The following is a 22,144-nucleotide window of genomic DNA, read 5'->3' as shown; positions in this document are numbered from 1 at the left end:
TTCCTATTTTAAATTTACATATATTATACAGTTTCCGCAAGCGTGGCTCTTGCTCGAGATGGAATTTTTTTCGGTGATTTAAGCCCCGCAAATACAGCGACCGTCTTCGTCGTTCGCGCTGAAAACCATAATCGCGCACCGAAAAAGGACCGAAAGCAAGTCGCTCATGTGATTTCGAGCCAAATATGGTACAATTAAGTGGGTTCTTAATTAAAAGCTGGGCCATGTTTCATTCGAGGCGACTGAACATCACCGACGTCCTCTTCTTTGGTCAAAGGGTGAGTGAGTGTGCATGTTCAAATTAAGAGCTATTCTCTTTTAGTCTCTAGTTGGAAACGTAAATAAAGTTAGGGAAACTTAATGTTACGCTCTAAATGTAATAGTTAAACGAGCTTGAAGGAGAAGATTTAAAGCCTGGCCGCAAAAATTGCTTCTATTGGCCGTTTCGGCATGTCAGCCATCGCTGTCGCCCTTGCGACATCACTAAAAAACTTTCCTTGCGGACTGGAAACATATCCTTGACGAAATCCTAAATTAATTTCTTGAAATACTTTCTCTGTCCCATTTTTTCCGAAACATAAATAATTAAGAGTCCATAACTCACCCTGCAGACTACATTTCTCTATCTTTACTCGATTTAAAAATTCTAGATAAGATTACGGATCTCAACGTAAGCACTGTAATATACAATAACTTTTAATCACTACAATAATTCAACTTTAAAAAATTAGTAAAAATACTTTTATGTACTTTTTTTATTGTGATTTAATTCTAATGATGGATAAACATTATTAAGTGTTGAAAGAAAAAGTACTCTGCCATAACAGCGAGTAGGTATACTTAAAAAATCTTAATAACATGTGTGCATTTATCGGATCATTTTACATCTAAGACTGACTACCGAATTCCATTATGATGTCATAAACAATTTTTTTTGACATTTTTAGTACGCAAGATTTATTTCTTAGGCTTTAATGAGTTGTGAAGCTGAGGCAAAATATCAAATGGCCAAGTCCAAGTGTTGAAGCTATACAAACAGTGCATTGTGTTAGATATTATGTTGTGTAATTCATAAACTCTACTATTCTTCTATAATATATTTCCATGTGTTTATAATTGTACCGTGCGATCAACAATTGTTTAAATCAAAGAAGGCTTTGAGATTCTGGATGTATGTCAACAAATCTCTGTAACGCATGTATTTTTGGTTGCATACACCTGTTTCAATTTAAATTTGGAAATTCTGTCGAAACTCGATCAAACAGGTAAGAGGCTGTATGTCCATTCTTTGTTATTGAAAACACCATTACGAAAGTAAGATGAATTTTTTATATTCTGAAGTAAAGACCATTTTTGCGTTAAAATTTGATTCATTGTGACAGTTGTTTGACGTTATTAGGTAAGTTAGCAAAGATACGAAAAATCTAACACTGTCAAAGTCATAGCCGCCCCTTATCTAAGTAGGTAATTGTTGATCGCACAGTATTTTTTTATTATTACTGTTAATTCTTAGTTCTTGAAATATAATAAAAATGTGTATGTGTATGTCGGTAGGTACAACACCTATACGAGTATCTAGGATACAATCTTAAAAAAATTGTATACTAAGCTGAGCATGAATTTGATGCAAGATGTTTTTGCTTATCTTTTTCAATATCGACTGGCCATAATGTCTGTTCCAATATAATATACATACAACTCCATATTTCTCTGTCAGTTTTTATGCCGACACTGTAAGAAATGTATAGAAAAGCGATTTTTATCATCTCGTTGGACGGTGGCATATGAGCACAATAGGGGCGGAGCGTTGGCCATGTGGGCTAATAATCTGCAGTTTGTTGTTGCTCGAAGGGTTAAAACCGCTTTAACGCCCCTCAATTCATTTTGCAATTGTTAAACAAGCTCTCGAGAGTTAAGCACAATATAAATATTTTTAAAGCACAAAGACAAAACTTAGATGGAATATCTCTACTCCGCCCTATCCATTACAACCCCTTTACCGATGTAAATGCGTAGAGCCCCGGGCAGACTTTCCGCTTCTCCGACATAGTGTATCTCAACCGAGTTGCCTACCGTAAGCCATCTGGCTGACATCAAACGATTTTATGTAGATTTTCAGTTAAGAAAATAAAAACTTTAAAACACTGCTTAATTTGAATTCAGCATGTAAAGAAACCCAAATAGAGAGTAAAGATAAATATAGCCGGAAAAGGATGAGGCGCTTTTTCACATCGGTGCCCCACTGAACACCAAAGCAACCAAAACATGAACAGCTAAAACAGTTTTTAACGGGACCGAGAGAAACTCAGGACATAAATTGAGGAGTCAACCACGAAAATAATTAATTAAAACAATATACGGGTTTACCCAATTTAGCTTTAATAAAATTATTGGGATATATGGGAATTAAGACGGCATGAAGGTATCACAACCACCATAATGAAAAAGTTAAAAAATGCAATGCGGGATCGCGACAGCTGAAAACTAAAATGTCCCTTCTTCTTCTTGGGATCACTCGTTCTGATAAATTCAAACAATTTTCATGGAGGTCATTAAATTAGCAGCGCCAATTTTTCTAAACTGCTTCATATGAATCACTATTGTTTGCAATTATGGGATGATGTCATGTTGATCTTGTATCTTTTGGGTTAAAAGATCGTGCGAATATACTGAAGATTTACAACGGCATCTGGATTAATTGGTCACTATGATGGCTAAATTAATAGATCTAGACGCAGACAATCACACATTCATTGTCAAAGTTAAATTAATAACACTAATATTTCGAGAAACGTCAATAAGCAGCAGGACGTAAATGATTAATTCACCGACAAATGCACTTCACTAAACATTTTCCTTGTTTCAAGTTTATAATTAGGACCAGTTAGTAATTGCACAGTAAACACTATATACGAGGGTGATTCGTCATTTATTGTTCCTAACGTAGAAAACTGAAAAACTATTCGTCGCTAGATTGATGATAACATATACGAAATTTAATTGGTTTATCTTTTTTTTTTTTAATAAATACAACTGAAATCCTAACAATATAAAATAGCTCTGCAAATAGAGCTTGTCTCCCCAACAGGTGTGCTTTCCCATCAGATTGTTAAGACGTGGTCTAGAGATTTTAAACTTGGCAGAGAATCTTGTGTACATATTCTATACGTCGGACAGTTCACAACTAGTGTGACATAAGAAAGCATTGATTCCATCCTCTACAATAATAATAATAGGAATAATATAATATATTTCTGACAGTTGTCCAGAAAATGGGAACATAAATACGGATTCAAGGTACAAAAAAAATATATATATGTATGTAAGTATAAATTACTCAATAATGAATGACGGAAATTTGAAAGTGCCAGTTTTTTTCTGTGAGTAGTGAAGAGATATTTTCGCACAATGAATTACATTTGAAACGCGTTTTGTACGTCTAAAATGTTAACAACAGCTCAGCAGAGCATTGACTGACTTCTGAGACCAATCTAATCATCATTAATGAGGATCTGGATGTTGCTCTCAAGATTTCCTGTAATGGAAATTTGGTTCATCTTCTTGAGACTTTCGTGCAATCAGCTCAGTGAAGTGCTTTTGATTGACTATTACCCGCGTAGACAGAGGGCAATCAACAGGAGAATATTATATATGCTAAATTAATTTCCAAAGTAGGCGATGCTATCAAGAAAAAAATGGAAAACTTGAGACGAGGGATGCTGTTCCATCAGGACAGTGCTCTTCTTACAGAGAACTGTATTTTCATAGCTGCTATTTATAATAGAGTTTTCAAAATATTTGTCAGAAATATCATTCCTAAGCATAAAAGAGTCTTCTATATGAGGGACAATAAATAATTGATTATTTGATTGAGTTTTACAGACCTAGATCAATAAACAGAGTCGCTAAAGAGTATGGAAAGACTTACATAGTCACATTCTTAATTATACGTGAGCAAAAATGTGTTTGTTATAATTAAAAAATAAGACTGAAATGATTTGTAAATACGTATTATATTTACTATTTATCTACTGCCAATACATAATGGCAAACTTTATGCCAATCATTTGAATATCGTAACGACATACTTTACCGCATTAGGCAAGATGAACTGACAGTAAAATTGTTGTACATTTTTGTTGTTATATCACTGCAATAGTCGCATTTACTGTCTCAGAAAATACCTTCTTTGTCTGTATCATTCATTTTTATATTACTGACAAAACCATGACAGAAATAAAAAATGTCTCGAGTCTACTACTTCACTTCCCATTCTTACAACAATAATTGATCGTTGATAAGACGTACGATATTTAAAATTTAAAATTATTATCACACTATTTTTATTTTTGAAATAATCGATTTTAATTTCTCGCTGTTTTAAAATCAAGACTAACCAGAACTGATGTGGAATGGTCGAAGATCCAACGTGTGATTTCGAGTTCACTTTGCTGGATAGCACACATCCACATCCATACGTTTTGTAATTCCTAAATGATGTATAATTGTAACTTCCTCTTTAAGAATCACATTTGAAATTAAATTAGCAATAATTTTTATTGTCCTATTTTAATCTTCATAACAATTGAAAAACACATCTGCTAACGATTTTTCTCATTCCAGAAACTACACAGTTAATCTAAATTTGTACTTCCTCTAACATTTTTGTAAAATTGTTTAAACTAAACCTATCGTACTTAATTATCTAAAACCTTGAAAAATATAATAAAATTCGCGAACAATAAATTTAAATTTACCCCCATAAATTATATAAATTGAGTAACCGGCTATTCCAGTTTTATTTCACTGAAAATCTGTATCCCAATCTATTTTTAATCTCTTAATGGTTCAGACAATCTTTCGCTGTAACATTTGCTACCAATCAGACACAGGACCGTACTTCATTTTATGAACCACTTGAAACAGAGTACATTCAATTTAGTTTTACTGTTATCTTATAACTCCTCCGTCTACCAACATTCCGAGAGATTTTTAATTTTCTGATGAAATTCTATTATTCTACCATTGACCCATTAAATTATTACTTTTTTAATAAGCGATTATTCCTTACTTCCGATCGACTATTTTCAAATAACTTCCTTTTGGTCGATTTCTGCTAATTAATCATGGAGAGTCATCCAGTTCAATCCGGTCCTGAGTGCGACCTCCGCCAAACTCCGGTAATCGAGTGATCCCGGTCCAGATTCGGCAGCTGAGCCTATCCGGCTCAGGTGGCAAAAGTCGGCGCTTTTACGGAAAGTGCAGCGCTATGCAAGTCCACTTTCGTTAAATCACCGAACGAGAAAGCTTTAATCTTTTCTCCAGTTGTCTGATAATTTGATTTCGACGTTTCGCTACTTTCATTCAACGGACGAAGACTGAACGGAACGGTCAGAGGGTAATTCGTGAAATTTGATACGAGTGTGAAACCCAGACATCACATAGGAAACAAAAAATAAATAAATGTGACCTCACTGTGTGAAATCTATTATAACAATTAACGTCGGGATAAAGTCAGAGTGTTAATTGTTAATTAACTAGCAACAACACAGAGTTGGCGTGGGAAGCGTGTGAATGTTCAACGTCACTCTGTATCATGCTGGTGCTCCATTTCGCTAATTTTTCATGAATCTTCACTATTAACCTGAATTTTTATGGGAAAGGGGGCTCACTCATTCAGTTCCTTTCCTTTCGTTCGTACTATTTAGACAATTATCGGATATTTTTTACTCAAACGCTTCAACCAGGGGGACGCCCTCTGATGGCGCTTTCGCAAACTACACTCGTTGACTTGTCATTTATTAATAAAAGTTGTACAGTTAATATTTTACGATTACTACATGTACAACCCTTTGATTGATTTGTTTTCATTATGAATAATATATTTAACTAGCAATATGACTCATTCTTATTTCGGTCTCAATGGAATAAATCTGTAGTTCAAATTGGTAGTTGACCCCGTTATTAACAAATGTGATCTTATTAGTGTTATACTAGAAGTTCAATCAAATACAAATAAATGAATTAATCAGAAGAGACATCATTCAGTGTGATTTTTTTTTTGCTTTTCTTCTCTTTACGTTATTGGTGAGTTGTTAGCAAAAACACTAGAATGAAATTAAAGTTCTTCATGTTTAAATTTTTTTTTTTGATGTTCATCTAATGTAATTAGAAATATTTTAATTAATACAAACAAATAAAAATCATACTTCTTTCAACTAGTGATCCTTGTTCCGGTTTCACTTTTTCCCACTTTTTAAAATAAAGGTTTAAAAAGTTTCTTCAGGAAACTACTGGCAGTAGTCAGTATAGTCACCTCCACATACCTACCTATATTTTTTTATTTGATCTTTCTCTCTAGTTTTCTTTTCTACTTTCATTTTTTATATCTTTAAGTCATCGGAATTGAAGTATCGGAATTTGCTTTGAACACTGTGTTGTCTGGAAGAAGAACGAGATGATATTTCTGGTAACCCAAGAAGCACCAACACCATCAAGATAATTAAGATTGGGTATTGTTTCCTACGGTGTAGGCGTATGTGCGTTTCGAAAGCCATTTGCAAATATAGAATTGGACGGGTTCCCATACTATTGTCGATTTGCGATCTTTTGCTTTTCATTTGCATTGCAAAGTACGCCGCAATTCGGCGCCGACACCGGAACGTATAAAACTTCTCCGGAAACGGCGCCCATGGGAGCACGGAATCGGTTTCCGGGTTTAGATTGAGTGAATTTCCCCACATCCCGCATGATGATATTACCTATACACGCTCTCTTGTTTAATTCCATTGAAATCTTTAAAGCGGCGGTCGGGAGATTGGTATTTCTATTGCTTGTGTCCGGTAGAACTACCGTCAGTTTATCCAGCCGCAAACCTGATACGTACATGCGGGAATTTTCCTGCAAGGACTGCCTCCTCGGAAAATTCACTAAACGGTCGTAGGTGTGAAACTGTCAACGAGGCCTCGCACATTACGTCATCGTTAAATCAAATTTGTAAGCACATCTGCTTCATTTCATTTTTTATTTCAAATATTAAAATTATCTTTTTGGTAAAAAAAACAGCTTTCAGATTTTGACAAGTTATTTTCCATTCGTCATTCGTGATTAGACAGTAGTAATCACAGAGAGTAAGAATGGATTGATAAAAGGCAAATGTACTGTTTTAGTTGTTACTTATAAAAAGCAAAAGTAAGAAACTGAAAGTCATTGTTAAAGCCTGGAATATAAACTTACTGTAATCGAACTGCTAATGGTAGAGCTTTCGAAGCTCTACCTTATTCACAGCTTGCTGAGTATTCTAAACAAGTATACCTTGTATCCGTGATAGCACACATAGCATTGTTTTACTGTTTTGCACTGACCACTGCTTACCTAAAGCCTCATAAATAACTTTTGATTATTCCAACAGTCGGTTACCATTTATCTGCGGATTATTCGCACTTATGTTTGGCAGTTTTTAGGGAATGTGAAAATAGATTTATCGTTTTGGTTTTTTTAGCATAAATACCTACAGGTGGTAATACTATATTAATACAAAGAATATCTATAATATAAAAAAACTAAAATGTAAAAATAAAAATACCAGGCGACTGAAAAGTTGAGACTATTCTTGATAGGTTGGTAATTGTACTTGCTCATATCTAAAGATTTGCAAGATAATGACCTATCAAAATGTTTTCCGAATGATATATTTTTGGTCAGATAATAGAAAAGTTTCGATATGGAACATATTTTTAGAGCACATTGTATTGAACGTATTTTTTATCAGTTCAGTTACGTTTAATAGTATTACTTACGTAAAATGTAAAGCCTCTATGAATGTCTTTGTCAAATCAGCTAATACTTACAAACGTCATTCAGTAGCTTTTATGATAAGAATTAATTTATTATAAGCATAAAAGGCAGCTCATAATATCTAATAATTTACATAATATTTTATCATGTCGTTCAGAATACTTGTCCAAAATGTCTCAAACGATAACAACATTTTGCTGATACCTACTTTATTTCTCTATATTTACGGAAATACATGCACAATAATTTTTAAAAAATATGATTTTTACATTTATGGCGTTTTAAAACATTTCCATTGCGTCAAAAATTGTTGAATAGAATATCATAGATTTAAGTACCGTAAGATCGAAAAAAAAAAAAATAAAGTAAGCCATGACTACCATCATGCAGTAAGCAGCGGTAATTGCTGTATTTGACAGCTGTCAATTTTCTCTCTCAGAAGTTAGAGGAAATATGTTTTTTGACAACAGCAATATTTAAAGTAGGACTGCCAACTGAACCACGATAGTCATGGCTTAATGTATTTGTTTTTGATCGTACGGTATTTTGCAACGTTAAAATTATTAGGTATAATTTATCTTAATTCACGACCTACGTTTCCTGCTTGATTTATAATCAATTAATTAATAAGCTCATAAATATGTACTCGTTATTTAATTTTATGCACTTGTAGCACTAATAATAAACGATCCAAGAATTTGTTGGCACAGATTTATTACCTGTGCAATTTTTCGGAAACCTCCCCAGCCGTACCTCCCTGCGTCCGCGTCACGATTAGAAGTTTATGAAAACGACGAGCGGTAAATTCGTTCTTCCTGCAATCTTGCGTTTCCTGCAATAAGGCGAGGATTTAAGACCGGCCTGCAATCTTTATAAATACGATTATAATCGAGATTTCCTTGCAGGCGCCAATGAAATGAGTGGAGATGAGATCATACCGAGCCGCGTGACCGGCATTTAAATGCAGGGCTTTACGAACACCAGGTCGGTCCTGCATCAGATTCTACTCGTTAGAAGTTGGGAACATCTGGTGGTGACGTAAAAAGCACAGAACCCATATTCACTCTGTGTACGTCCGATTCGAGAGAATTTTCTGAATTTGCGTTAATTTAGCCACTTAAAAGTAAACGTAGGTGTTGGGGGCGTGAGAAACGTTTCACTCCTGAATTCACATTTCCATGCGCTTTTTATTTCTCCACCATTAAAATAATAGTAATTGTCAAGATTACGTTTTGTTTGTTTCATGTTTATAACACTGAGCCAATAACCAATCACGTCTCATTACATCACTGAAGTTCTGTACCGCAAATATGACCAAAAATTAATCTAGTAACTTTTTGTTTGCTACTTTACAGTAAGGCTTTTCTGTTTTTATGTCCGCTACCTTATGCTGAATTTTCAGTTGCGACCAATGAAGGGCAAATCATAAATCTATTTTGCTCCATTGAAAAATGACAAGCGTGTTGACAAACATCAGTTATGATTCCATAATAATAATTATGACGTAATTACTGACATTGTCGCTGGAAGGGGGATTATTGTCGCGAAAACAACCCAGGGGCGGATTTCACTGTGTAAGGGAGGCACGTATCATTGCACAGAAGTGAGTTCTGGCACCGCCACAACAACTGCTCGGTTCCCATTGAGAAGATGACTGGGCTCTCACAGATTATTATGTCATTTAGTTAATTGTTATTTTCATATCGAATCAACTTTGTAAACAGATGGGAAACTGGCAAAAAACTGGCCTCGTATTTTAACAAATCGTGCATTTCAGAATCCACCAAATTAAATTTACCTTGACATCATTCACAACACCAAAAAATTAAAATACATACAAAAATGTTTTTACTCTTCCTGTCTTACATTAACTGACACTTTACTTTTTCAAAAAGTTAAGCGCTGCTGTGTAGAGTTAACGGTGCGAGGCACGTTTTTAAAATTAGAGATTAAACCCCTGAAAAATCCCGAAAGACATTTTTTAAATTTAAGATGTCAACTTGTGGCCAACTAAGTCGGGTTAATGTCATCAAAAAACCACTAAATTAAGGCGGTGGTTAATTAACATGTCCTCAGATGTGGGCACCGATTTAAAAATCATTATGACCGCCTGACTTTTATTTAATTTTCAGTTATCTTTTAATGTTGTACGTTAATCGAAATAGGGGTGAAACCGTTAAAGTTAATCACGATGGTAGTAATTATTTTTATTGTTTTTGTATTGATGAAGTTTATGAAGTGAAACGTCGCGTCAATGATGTCTCTCGCCAGTCTGCGTTGTTCTCTTCCTGTGGACAGGAAGTATCAATTTCAATTAACTCCCGCGCTATAAATCAAGTGGTAAATAAAGAAGCAGGCGCTGGAAATAAAAACAAATGCCGTCAATTGAGGTGGCGCCTGTCTTATTGTCAAACACTGCCCTCTATCAGTGACGTCACCGTGTTCCGTCTGTAGTAAAACTAAATCTTTTCTTTATTACGTAGAGATTTTCCGAGCGCATAGATTTTTCCTCGCAAATCAAGCCCGACTTCCTAGAATAGTTTCCCATCATTTATACTACACTAAATTAAAAGTTCCACTTCTCATTCGTTAATGGATATTTCAAATTGAACGATTGCCAAAAAATATATTTTTGAAGTTTTGTCTTTTAGAATCTTAAACTGTAACTGAACTTACTAAGAAAGATATACGAGTATCTTAAGAGAAAGAGATAATACCTTATTAAAGATACAATGCAAGTCTCATATATTCGGAACTATCAAAACACTAGACTTAAGTATTGAAAGTTGAATCGATGGTCGAAATGCACTGAAAATATTTTTCGTGGATATTATAGAGTTGCGTGCGAAGAATCGATCCGGGTGCAGGTGTTTAGGTCATCTATCGTGTCCTCTGACATGGGATTACATTTCTTTTCCACCACTAACACCCCTAAACGCATATCAAAACTCTTGTGTGTCCAGATATGTACCAATACTGATTTTAGATGGGCGCATATTTTGAGGTGAGTCAACAATTTCCCGATAACCGAAACCAGAAATATTTATTAAAAATAAGTTGAATGTAGTTATCACTAGAAAAATTTTATGTATTAATGGAAATTCCTGCACTCTGTTAGCTGCAGTGTTTATGTTTTGTCAAACAAATTCTGTTAATGCGATGATGATTTAATGGGATTTGCAAATGAATATTAAATTGAGTAGATCGTTAAACTGAATTAAAATGAGCAAAACGCAATATTTCAATGATCATTCATTTAAATTATTATTTGGTGTAAAGGGTGTGAATAAAGTGTCATTTTGTATGTAAATGGTGGAATGCGAAAAGCGAATTGATTTTGTTCGAAGTGAGTAGGGAAAGAACTAATGAAGCAATAGAGAAAACTATTGTAAAACGTTGTTAACGGTCTAGCTGTATTTTTCTATGAGCCATAAACAAGAAAGCAGAGAGGAATCGTGAAATCTTGGAGCTGAGGTTTATCCGTGATGGTGTGAACTCACAGATGCTGTTTTCTTAGGTCGTCTTAGGTCGAGTTTCAAGCCATACGCACTCTCAGACCAACTGTGGCAGATTTATTGTTGTTTCTCTTGTGTCTTACAAGATAATACCTTCATGATAAATTTGGGATGTGTTATTAGGAATGTAACGACTAAATAAGATCCTTTCACCTTCGCATTGATACCATAACAAAAATTAGACCTTATATTTTTCATCTGTCGGTTTTAGATGTTAAATAATACACATTATTATTGGTTTAATGAACATCTTTATTTTGTTTGCAAAAAGATTGTGCACATAATAATAATATTACATCACATCGCTACTACAATCATTTAAACAATTTTATATCCAATATCTCCTCTTATACGACTTATTTCATACAGGTTTAGCCTTGAAGCCCTTGGGGCTATACGTGATTTTATTAGGCCATTTTGTAGCCTGTTCACAACCATTTAATTTGGTGTATAGAATATAGATCATTAAATCCTCCGATAAATAAGGGAGCTATGGACTCATCTTTTTTTTTTAGGAAACTTGTATACAAATCATATAACATTCTCATAGTTTTTAAAAATAACACAAGATAATTAGAAAATTGTTGAAAGATACTTATGGATAAATTACAGTCATATTTTAAGTTACCATAAGGTTATAAATTATCTATAATTACAAGTTGAATTTTACGTTAATAGACAACACATTAGGTGTAATATCGTTTGCAAAGAACTTTGTTTTTAATTGTTATACTGAAAACAAAGATACAAATATTAATTCTATTTGAAATCTCTATTTTTTTACCACCTAATACTACAGGGTTATTATCAATGTTTCTAACATCGTAGGTGGCTGTGCGCTTTATTAGGTGCGCCGCTACGCCAACTACGATGTTAATAATAACTAACCCTGTACAACTAAATAACTAATGGTAATTTTACATATCCGAGCCACCATAGCCCATATTCTAAAATGTTCGTGGGTTTTACATATTCTAAAAGGATAAAAGATAAAATATAAACATTGGTTGAATAAAGGCATTAGCAACTTTTCGTTGTATTTAATATCAGTTTATGGCAAAATTATTAATCAAATAGAGTTAATCATTTTTAAATGTGATTAGAATTAATTATTTAAAACAGATACTTTTTCAAAACTTAATACGTATGTGTACATATGTATTAAGTGATCTGATGATCAAGAAGGACTGTTTGAAATTAAGAACACTTTTTATTTGGTTATTTGCAACACTGCAACCGGAATACAATATATGTATGTAAAAGGTATTTTACGAGCGATAATGAGCCCGATAGAATTAAAAATGCAACCCACAATACATTTGCAAAGTTAACGTGGATTTTTGTTAAACATACGTAAAACATTGTTAGCTGTGCAGTTTCGTAAATTTTGACATAAACGTCATTCGCTTGGTTAAATGAAATTATGAAAAAAAAGAAAAGTTTTTGGGAAAATATTTATTGTGTGCATAAACGCCTAACCACAGAAGCATTTTTATTACATTTACCGTAAATCAGGAGATCATGTCTGTTTTCTCATCGTTCGAATAGATTTTAGTCGTCGTATTTTAACTTTTTCGTAAATATCAATTGTGACAAATAAAATTATTGCATTTGGAAGCAAAACATCGTGGCTTGATAATGTCATTTTAAAACAACACAATATTTAAAATAGCCACGTTAACTTTGGAAATATATTATAGGTTGCATTTTTAATTCCTCAACACTCTCGATAATTATTTTATTAATTTATAAGAGCGCCACCTATTGTGAGTTAGCAAAATTGAACACAGCCGGTACGACAGATGTTTGTAAAATTAATCATAAATTTGAAATTTGACAATTAAATAACCTCATAAAAAATGGATGAGAACAAAGACTAGTCCAGTCATTGTCATTGTTTGGCAATAGTTGATTGCGCCAACGTTCAATATTATCTCGAATGATTACAAAGAAAACAATGAACTATTTTGTTATGTATTTAAATAAACAGCACAACAGATTATTGATTTGTTGACAAACGTATCTGCGGGGATATTAATTTATACCCACAACATTACCCCAGTACTATTAAGAAGTGATATCTATTTATTTAATTTATTGTACGTCGATTTACTGAAGAGTGTTTACAATGAAGTTAATATTCACATTACATGTTATATTCAGTTACTTATTTATAGTTTATGCTTATAAACCTGTGTTTTTAATGCATGGAATCATGACAGGAAGTCTTAGTATGGACCTTATTAAAACCCGTATTGAGGAAGTAAGTATTTTTTCTTTATTTTTTTTAAGCAATAGCATATTACTATTTTTTAATTAAAGAAACATCCAGGAACAATTGTGTACAATACTGATCGTTTTGGTGGATGGTCAAGTTTAGAAAACATGTGGTATCAAACTCAAGAAATTGGAAAAGATTTGTTAAATATAACAAAACAACATCCTGATGGAATACATGTTTTAGGTAGATCAATTATTTTTAATTTTTTGATAAATGTGTGAAATTTGTTGCAGGCTATTCACAAGGTGCTCTTCTTGCTCGAACAATTTTACAAACATTTCCAGAACATAATGTTCACAATTTTATTTCTCTCAGTGGTCCTCAAGCTGGCCAATATGGAAGTAGGTTTGATAAAATTGCTAAAGAATATTTTGTTCAAAATGTTTATTTTTTAGCAAATTTTTTACATTTAATTTTTCCTGACTTAGCCCTCAAATCAGCATTTGAACTGTTTTATTCTAGAGTAGGCCAGCATACCTCAGTTGGCAATTATTGGAATGATCCATACCACCAAAGCTTATACATGGAATATTCTCAATATTTGCCTTTTGTTAATAATGAAATCAAATCAAACAGCAGTAGTAGTTTTAAAGGAGGCATTGTTAAGCTTAACCAAATGATATTAATAGGGGGGCCTGATGATAATGTAATTACACCCTGGGAGTCAAGGTTGGTAGAACTTGAAAAGAGATTTTTTATTGTTTTGACTGTTACAGCCAATTTGGATATTATGGAGTGAACAATACTGTAGTTAATTTAATTGACCGTGATATTTACAAAGATGATCTCATTGGCCTGAAAACTTTAGATGATGCTGGAAAATTAAAAATGATAACAGTTCCAGGTGTAGACCATTTTATGTGGCATCTTAATGTTTCAATAGTAGATAATTTTATTTTACCATATCTTGATTAACGCTTTTGCGCTCGGGCTATTTTGCAAGTGTGTCATTTAAAACACAGCCAAATTTTTCAAAGTATTATGTAAATCTACTTCAAATGGAGGCAAAACATTGCCCTGCTGAATGTTTTAACCACTCAATAAGTATTTTGCACGACAATGGACTAACACACAGAACGTAAAACGATCATAATAAGTATTTTCATTGTAGAGGAGAAATATAAAAAATTAAGACAGTTGCTTTGTTTTATTATAAATTTTATTTGCATCATGTAGTGTTCAAAAAATTTCGAATAGATGCTTGAATTTTAACACGAACAACAGATGGCAGCAATTTCGAACGATGTATGCAACCCTGAATAAACAAATCCACTAAAATAATTCGGTTGTTTTTTTTGACATCTGACGATTATCATTTATCCGGCTCTACAAAATTCGTATAAAGCTTGTCAAAAATCGGCATTTTGCTGTAAGCGTTTTTATTTGTGTTTAATTTAATGTGTAATATTTAAGTGATTTTACTGTTTGAAGACAAAGCACACGTAAGATAGTAATTACATAAAATTAAATTAATTTGTGTAAACGTTTTTTTAAAACGTATAATTTCTCTGTTTTCAACGTTTTTTTTTCATTTACCCGTATCAGTTTTTTAAGTCTTGATGGTAGTTCTTACTTTTAGGAAATGAATTCACCACTAGCAGCCCCTCAAGAAAATGTAATTCAAAACATGTAAGCACTTAATCACATTTATAGGTTATGTTTAGGGGAATTATACTCTTTTGTAGAAACTATACGGGTTCTGAAACCGAATTTTCCGCAAAAGTAGTCGGACAAGAGGTAACAGTTCACTGTAACTCAGGACAACACAATCATGGTAGTTCAAAAGTGAAATTAATTAATCGAATTGATTACAATTGGGAATTTCACTATTATCGAGGACAACTAGTTGCAGTTCATATCAATGGAAAAATAGTTGCTTATGGCATGAAAGGTTTGTAGCAAGATTAAAACCATTAATAAGTCACCCATCAGTATTAAATATAAAAAATATAAAATGATAATTTAACTTTAATTTCAACTTTAGGAAAGGATGGTGGAATGGTCCGTGTTACAAATCAAGAGACAAGTGAAAGAGCATTAATCAAAAATTTAAAAAATGATGTGAAAGACCTTTCATTTGCCTTTTCCAGGCAACAAATTATTTTAGGATGTATTGATGATGAAGGCAATGTTTTAATATATGAAATTATTGATGAACCTAGTGCAATAAAGTATCCTTTCTTGCCTTCAATTTAACTTAAAATAAAATAAAAACCATTATCCTTAATGTTACTCAGGTATAAGCAACTTCTTCATATTTTTCATAGTGACATAGTTCCCCATTCAGCACCAAATTACAGAATTATTTGGTGTCCTTACTTAGCATGTTATGATGAAGAAGAAGAATCAGCAGATGATCCAGAGAAAATGTTTGTAGTCTTGAATGGAGACAAAGGTAGGCATATTCTAACCCTCTCTTTAAAGCTCCTTTTTAAATTAAAAAAAAAAAAAAACAATATTTAAGCTGAAATCTGGAATGTGGCTATAATAAATGCTAAATATGGATCAGGGCCAATAGAACCAAATGAAAACTATGAAGGATATGTAGAAATTAGTCACACTGCTGAACTTGTTGATGCTTCATTTTCATCTGATGGAACTGCTATTGCTGTAGCATGTCTAGATGGTTATGTTAAATTTTTCCAAGTATGTTCACCCATAAAATTTGTATAAAATTCTATTTTACAACAATTTTTAGATCTATATGGTTGACAACGAAAAACAAAAGTGCCTACATGAATGGAGGCCACATGAGGGTAAACCGTTGTCATCTATTATCTTTGTTGACAATCTTTTGGAATGTAGTTCCCAGTAAGCTATCCATTAATAATATTGTTCTGTTATATACTTTTACTATCTCCTATTTGCATTGAAAAATTATTGACCACCTATTAAGAATTCTATTTATCATTATGACAATATTTGTCAAAGGAAATCTGACCATTTATTGTATGTCTTGTTAGTAAGACAATTACGTCAATGTTTCAACAGTTTTTATTTAGCATATAAAACTATAATTATTTATACAACTAGTTATGAAAGTCATACTTTTTTCATGAATTTGCAGTTTGATTAGCAAATGAGTGAAAAAAAGAAGCTTTCATAACGTGTTGTACACGATATTTTTTTACATATTGTTGTAAGTTGAGAAATTTGGCCTAAAAGGATTTATGAAAAATAAAAAAAGCAGGTAGGTATGCTTTCACAATCATCTCTAGAAAGAAAGAAATAAAATGATGAAAAAATGTATTACTTTCATTACGATATGCAAAAAGTAGTATATTAAAGTATAAGTAGTAAAATGAATGTGTTTTTTCACTAGTCGTAAGTTTGTCCAACGAGGCTTGCGGAGTTGGACAATACAACGTGTGAAAAACACACTCATTTTACTACGTATATTATACGCTATTTTTGCAATTTTGAATTAAAATAGCACAAATCGAATCCACAATAATTCGAAATACATTTCTTGACACATTTTATTAAATGCTGTCGTTTTTTTTTGGCATCTAGTAACCAACTTTTCGACATACGATGTCGAAAAGACTTCGATACTGGTTTTTTGTGTAGGGTGAAAAAAAGAAGCATGTTTCGAAATTCAAAATGACAATTAAATTTAATTCAAAATTGCAAAAAAACAGATTTTATAACTTCCAATAATAAAACAAATACTTTAAACAATACCTATAAAAAAATCTCGTTTAATACAATAAAATTAACATATTGACTCGTTTATTTAAATAATTTCTTTAGGTGTTGGAAATTTACCATAACTGGCGCCAATCACAACTCCGAACTGAAACTGTGGTCTTGCGAGACTTGGACTTGTCTTCAAACAATTCAGTTCAGACCAGACCCATCAAATTTAATACAGAGTGTTTATTTAAAAATGAGCATAGACTATACTGGCCAATATTTGGTAATGTCAGACTTAAATAATAAAGTATTATACGTCCTTCAGCTAAAGAGAAACGATGAAGCTCAACAAATATCTGTTACTATGATATCACAATTTTTATTACCGACTGCATTTTTGAGCTTCCACATAACAGAAGCCAAATATCGCAAATTTCAATCATCTGATATGACTGAAGATTACTGCCACGATCCAGATGATCAAGATGATGAAGAGGAAGATGATGCAGTACCGGCTGTGGTTGTTAAGTTGTTGGTAATCCAGCAGAAAAAGTTTCAGGAATGTAATATTGTATTTCAACCAGACGTAATGTTGTGTAACACTGATATTATTTTTAATGAAGTGAAAAACGATAAGTTTGAAGAGAGTATTGAAAAAGTACCAAAATTAGATGATTTGCAATCGTCTGTAACTCTCTTGATTCAACAGCAGCAACAGCAGTTGAATTTAATGACACCTGAAGCTTTCACAACAACAGAACAAAATTCTAGGCCAAACAGCGTAAGAAATAGTATAAACGGTGATATTAATAAGTCGACAGAAGCCGTAAATCGAGACGCAGTAGAAAACTTGATAGATTTTCAAAGGCCAGAGAAAGACAATTTTGCCAGTGGTGGGTCTAGTCCAAGTCGAGAAGTTCAGGAAATATTATCACTTAATAATTCAACGTACAACACTCAAGACTATTTCGATAACTTATCTAAAATGCAAGAGGAACAAGAAATACCGCAGAAAGAGTACAATCACAATGAGAATCTGATGTATCAAGAGAATACCAATCCAGAGATGGTTTGGCTGAAATTACCTTTAGTTAAAGAAAACGAAATAGGCAAAGATGACAATTTAAAGCAAGACTTGCGTTTGGGCGGTGGGGATGAAATTACCAATTTGAACGAAACCGAATGGGATAAATCCCAGTTGCAAGCAATAAATTTCAGACTGACTAGTATAGAAAATGCAATCAGCGATCAGAACCTAGTGATACAAAAAATCCACCAAGAGTTGAAGTCGCTTAATCAGTCTAAAGAAGAGTGTTTGAAGGACGACTTTATTAAAGAATTTGAATTAGCAATGTCTAAACAGCAATTGCACATTGCGAAAATATTAGAAAATTTATTAGGTATGCAGAAAAACAGCGATCGGGACCATCAAGATCATGTGATAGCGAGTGTTTCTCAAATCGTCGTTAAGAGCGTTTCGGATAAGTTACAAAATGTAGTAGCACATGAAATGAAACACGTTGTAGTACCGACCATTCGTAATTTAGTCGAAGCGTTAAAACACCAATTAGATGTTCAGAACAACCAGAAGCTGAATAGTGATATGGTACTGCAGGATAAGATTTCTAAAATGATCAATAGCAAAGTAAGTCTTTGACCGTTTTTTAACCAAGGCATTAAGAATTTTATTTTTAAGGCGGTAGCTGAATCGCTCAGTTTTTCCGTCGCCAACGCAATAACACCAATTTTAGAGAAATGTTATAGAGACATGATTACTTCAACTTTGGTTCCTTCCTGGGAGAAAGTGTGTGGGAATATGTTCCATCAGATTAACGAGACTTTTACGCAGGGAACTAAAGAATGTAGGTTTGGCCTGTGTAACCTGTTTTTCCGATATGACGTATTTCATTGATGAAATTGGTTTTTATTTTTTAGATACTGCCTCTGTCGAAAATTACATGGAACGGCAGAGACGAGTCCAGGAACGAGGTAAAGATTTGATAGTTCAAATGCAAATTGTTTCCGAAAATTTACAAAGTAATACTGAGAAATTAACTGGAACCCTGACTTCAGAAATTCATAAACAGTTTAATACCACAATGAAACAGTAAGTGACGTTTCTTTATAATTTTCTGTCGTATAAAGTTGTAATTTTATCGCAGCTTGAAGTTAGAAATTATGTTGACTGTATTTTTAGCACGCAAGAGAATTTGCTTCAAAATATGAAGGACCTAATTAGTGAACAAATCAAGCTAGGTTTCAAGAATCACGCTTCAGTTTTGGAAGACAGCGTTATAAATGCTGTTCGATCGAGGGCCGTTACGCCTTCACCGCATGTAGAAACACAAGTACGTTTTACATATCCCTATTAAGCTTCAAAGTACAAACGGCATTAAATTTTATTTTTTATTATACGACTTTATTGTTTTTGTTATTAGTTTTTTCTAAATTTGCAGAAAACCGCTGTTAAGTTTTGTATTTAGGTAATGTAAATAAAACTTTTTTTTCGTTATAAATCATATTTACTTTACTTCCTATTTATTGTATTTGTGTTCGTTGTTAATTTATCACAATCTTAAATGTACGACTCAAGAGTTGTTGATATGAACATTGAAAGCGATACGTTTTCGAACTTCGTTTGATTCTAGGTTACTCTGGCGCATCTTGATCATCTTTTGGCAAAAGAAAGTTACGATGAAGCGTTCCAGTTAGCCTTGTCAGCAGAAAATTTAAACTATGTTATTTATGTCTGTGAAAAAGTGGACACAAATACTCTCTTCAATGGAACTTCCCCACCACAACAAAATTGCATTTTAGCCCTCATTCAACAACTGAGTATGGAGTTAACAAAAAATACTGACATCAAAATGAGGTAAATTTTAATTTGTGCATTAACACTGTTATTATCATTTACTTTTCAGTTATATTCGAGCGGCACTGGTAGCGTTAATTCCAGGATATCCTCATACAAGACAGTTTATTCCAAAGGTGTTAAAAGATTTACTAAAACAATTACAAATTTTCATGTCTACAAATCCAAGTTCTAAGTTTACAACCGACGCTAAACTACTCAAAATGGCCGCTGAAAGCATGCTCGATAAATAATCTGGATTTCCTAATTGAAGTTCTGTAATTGTTATTGTTTTAAAAAAATATTTTTATCAACCAGATCAAAATTTATTTTAATTGTGTTTTAATTATCGTGTCGTCATTATTGTGAATAGCTCATGTTACTGTATTTCAAACCTTGTATAATTTCAGACAAATATAAGTTCATACAACCCAATTTTTGAGTTTTGAAGCTTACACTTCAAAAATTTTCAAACGTGCCCTGTATAAAGTTAAAAACCGAGATGAACAGTGAGAAAGCCTGCAAAAACATGGCAATATTGACAATTAAATTCCCCAAGAGTGTTTTTAGGTTATGTGTTATAAACATAATTTTGGAAATCTAAATTAAATCCTAACAACCCTCCACGATGAAGAAAGTTCCAAAAAGTAGTTTGTTAGCCGAAAGGTTACACAAAGGTTTCGTCTGTACGTGTATAGCCGTAACAATATATGGGTGTTCAGTGATGGCAATAAGGGGGTACCGATACTACACAGAAATAAAGCCAGAATTACAGAGGAAGCAGAACTTGGAAAAGCAAAGTTTGTTGGAAGAAGGCTCATCAGATAATTTGAAAGATATTGCGCCAAATATTCATGTTTGAGAGTGCTACATGGAAAAGAAAAGACTAGTGAGCTTTATTTAAACCTGTAAAGAATTTGTAAAAATGAAAATGTAGCATCATGTTTATACTATTCCTATACTATTTACGTACAAATTGTAAAAATACATACATGATTTAAGATAAGCATTCAAGTTTAAGTTATTGTTTTATTAAATTTTCATAGAATCTGCCTTTCAAATGTAACATGAAAATATGCAACATTTTTAATGACTAGGAAGTAAAACCTATTAAACTAGAAAAAGTGTTTTCATGAAGTTGGATTAATGGGAATATCTTAACAAAGTATTCAAAACACAAAATTGTGTAACTTTAATGACTCATAATTTTTACAATAAAGACTTTAACTTCTGCTTTTTGCTGTACAAGCAATATCTGGATTTTTTTTGCCTTTGAGGAGTACAAAAAAGACCTTTCATACATTCTGGAAAAATATTTTGCAGATTTGGAGAAGACTATCTTGAAAAATTTATTTAAATAAAACCAATGTTAAAGTTGTTTGAAATACGTCTGGGCTCGATGTCTCATTAGATTAAAAATGTCAAGAATTCAGTATTCGTCTGAAACCGAATAAACAAAATAAAAGATTAGCTTTGAGAAATTTTTGCGACACTAATAAATAGGTTCCCCGCTTTTAATATTAATAATTATTAATTCCCAAAGCATTTTAGGGATCCCGTTTACAAAAATGTAAATAATCTAGGCCAATAATGTCTAATAAAATAAGTAATAAGTTTACAAAAAATAAAAATTTAGAATAATATGAAATAGTAGGTATTTCGTAATACTTTCATTTCCCTATATGACTGAAAAAATGATTAGATCATTCCAACAATCAGCCGCAATTAATTTTAGGTAAGGTTCAAGAAAAAAAAATTTAAAACTTCATTTTTACAGAAATCAATCCTGACCGCTGTAATATAGTTGATTTATTTATTGGTTACAACTAATTTCAGTTATAAAGTTTTCTTGTTAATGCTAAATTACATTGATGTATTAAAATTCTCCACGATATGATTACATAGAGGGAATTGTTCTAAATAATTACATACTTTCGAAAAGGATTCGTATCAAGACCGTTTATTGTTATGCTGGTCGCAGATTTCAAAGTCATAAATCAAAATATTAAAGCAGGTAGACAGATATGCATGGATAATTATATGCAGTTTTTACCAAAGGATATA

At 32.7% G+C, this 22,144-nt stretch overlaps 2 protein-coding genes across 3 annotated transcripts; both read left to right on the top strand.

Annotated features, from left to right (window-relative positions):
- The first annotated feature begins 13,158 nt into the window (after positions 1 to 13,158).
- Ppt2 (palmitoyl-protein thioesterase 2) lies at positions 13,159 to 14,730 on the top strand. Its single transcript, XM_069049483.1, has 5 exons — positions 13,159 to 13,575; positions 13,635 to 13,776; positions 13,827 to 13,934; positions 13,989 to 14,262; positions 14,310 to 14,730. The coding sequence occupies exons 1-5, from the start codon at positions 13,441 to 13,443 to the stop codon at positions 14,506 to 14,508; spliced, it is 858 nt and encodes a 285-aa protein (XP_068905584.1). The 5' UTR covers positions 13,159 to 13,440; the 3' UTR covers positions 14,509 to 14,730.
- Positions 14,731 to 14,867: 137 nt separating this feature from the next.
- Positions 14,868 to 20,515, top strand: Ge-1 (Enhancer of mRNA-decapping protein 4 homolog Ge-1). 2 transcript variants are annotated; one of them, XM_069049479.1, is made up of 13 exons: positions 14,868 to 14,962; positions 15,173 to 15,222; positions 15,279 to 15,484; positions 15,578 to 15,764; positions 15,831 to 15,988; positions 16,058 to 16,239; positions 16,292 to 16,404; positions 17,347 to 18,874; positions 18,926 to 19,091; positions 19,165 to 19,336; positions 19,427 to 19,577; positions 19,878 to 20,101; positions 20,151 to 20,515. In XM_069049479.1, exons 2-13 carry the CDS (start codon positions 15,176 to 15,178, stop codon positions 20,332 to 20,334), a joined length of 3,318 nt encoding a protein of 1,105 aa, XP_068905580.1. In that variant the 5' UTR covers positions 14,868 to 14,962; positions 15,173 to 15,175; the 3' UTR covers positions 20,335 to 20,515. The 2 variants fall into 2 exon arrangements, with proteins under 2 accessions (XP_068905580.1, XP_068905579.1); XM_069049478.1 differs by having other exon boundaries at positions 14,877 to 15,035.
- The last annotated feature ends 1,629 nt before the right edge of the window (positions 20,516 to 22,144 follow it).

This window comes from Tenebrio molitor, chromosome 5 (genome assembly GCF_963966145.1).
Source record: "Tenebrio molitor chromosome 5, icTenMoli1.1, whole genome shotgun sequence".
Taxonomy (NCBI): domain Eukaryota; kingdom Metazoa; phylum Arthropoda; class Insecta; order Coleoptera; family Tenebrionidae; genus Tenebrio; species Tenebrio molitor.
Note: the sequence above shows the minus strand (reverse complement) of the source record. Positions and strands in the feature narration are given on the sequence as shown.

What these genes read in the sequence shown, in the direction of transcription:
- Ppt2 (XM_069049483.1), top strand. Translation starts at nt 13,441, where the DNA reads ATGAAGTTAATATTCACATTACATGTTATATTCAGTTACTTATTTATA. An exon ending in TTAAAACCCGTATTGAGGAA is followed by an intron (nt 13,576 to 13,634) that starts GTAAGTATTTTT and finishes TTTTAATTAAAG; the next exon opens with AAACATCCAGGAACAATTGT. An exon ending in ATTACACCCTGGGAGTCAAG is followed by an intron (nt 14,263 to 14,309) that starts GTTGGTAGAACT and finishes TGACTGTTACAG; the next exon opens with CCAATTTGGATATTATGGAG.
- Ge-1 (XM_069049479.1), top strand. Translation starts at nt 15,176, where the DNA reads ATGAATTCACCACTAGCAGCCCCTCAAGAAAATGTAATTCAAAACAT. An exon ending in GAAAATGTAATTCAAAACAT is followed by an intron (nt 15,223 to 15,278) that starts GTAAGCACTTAA and finishes ACTCTTTTGTAG; the next exon opens with AAACTATACGGGTTCTGAAA. An exon ending in AGTTGCTTATGGCATGAAAG is followed by an intron (nt 15,485 to 15,577) that starts GTTTGTAGCAAG and finishes TTTCAACTTTAG; the next exon opens with GAAAGGATGGTGGAATGGTC.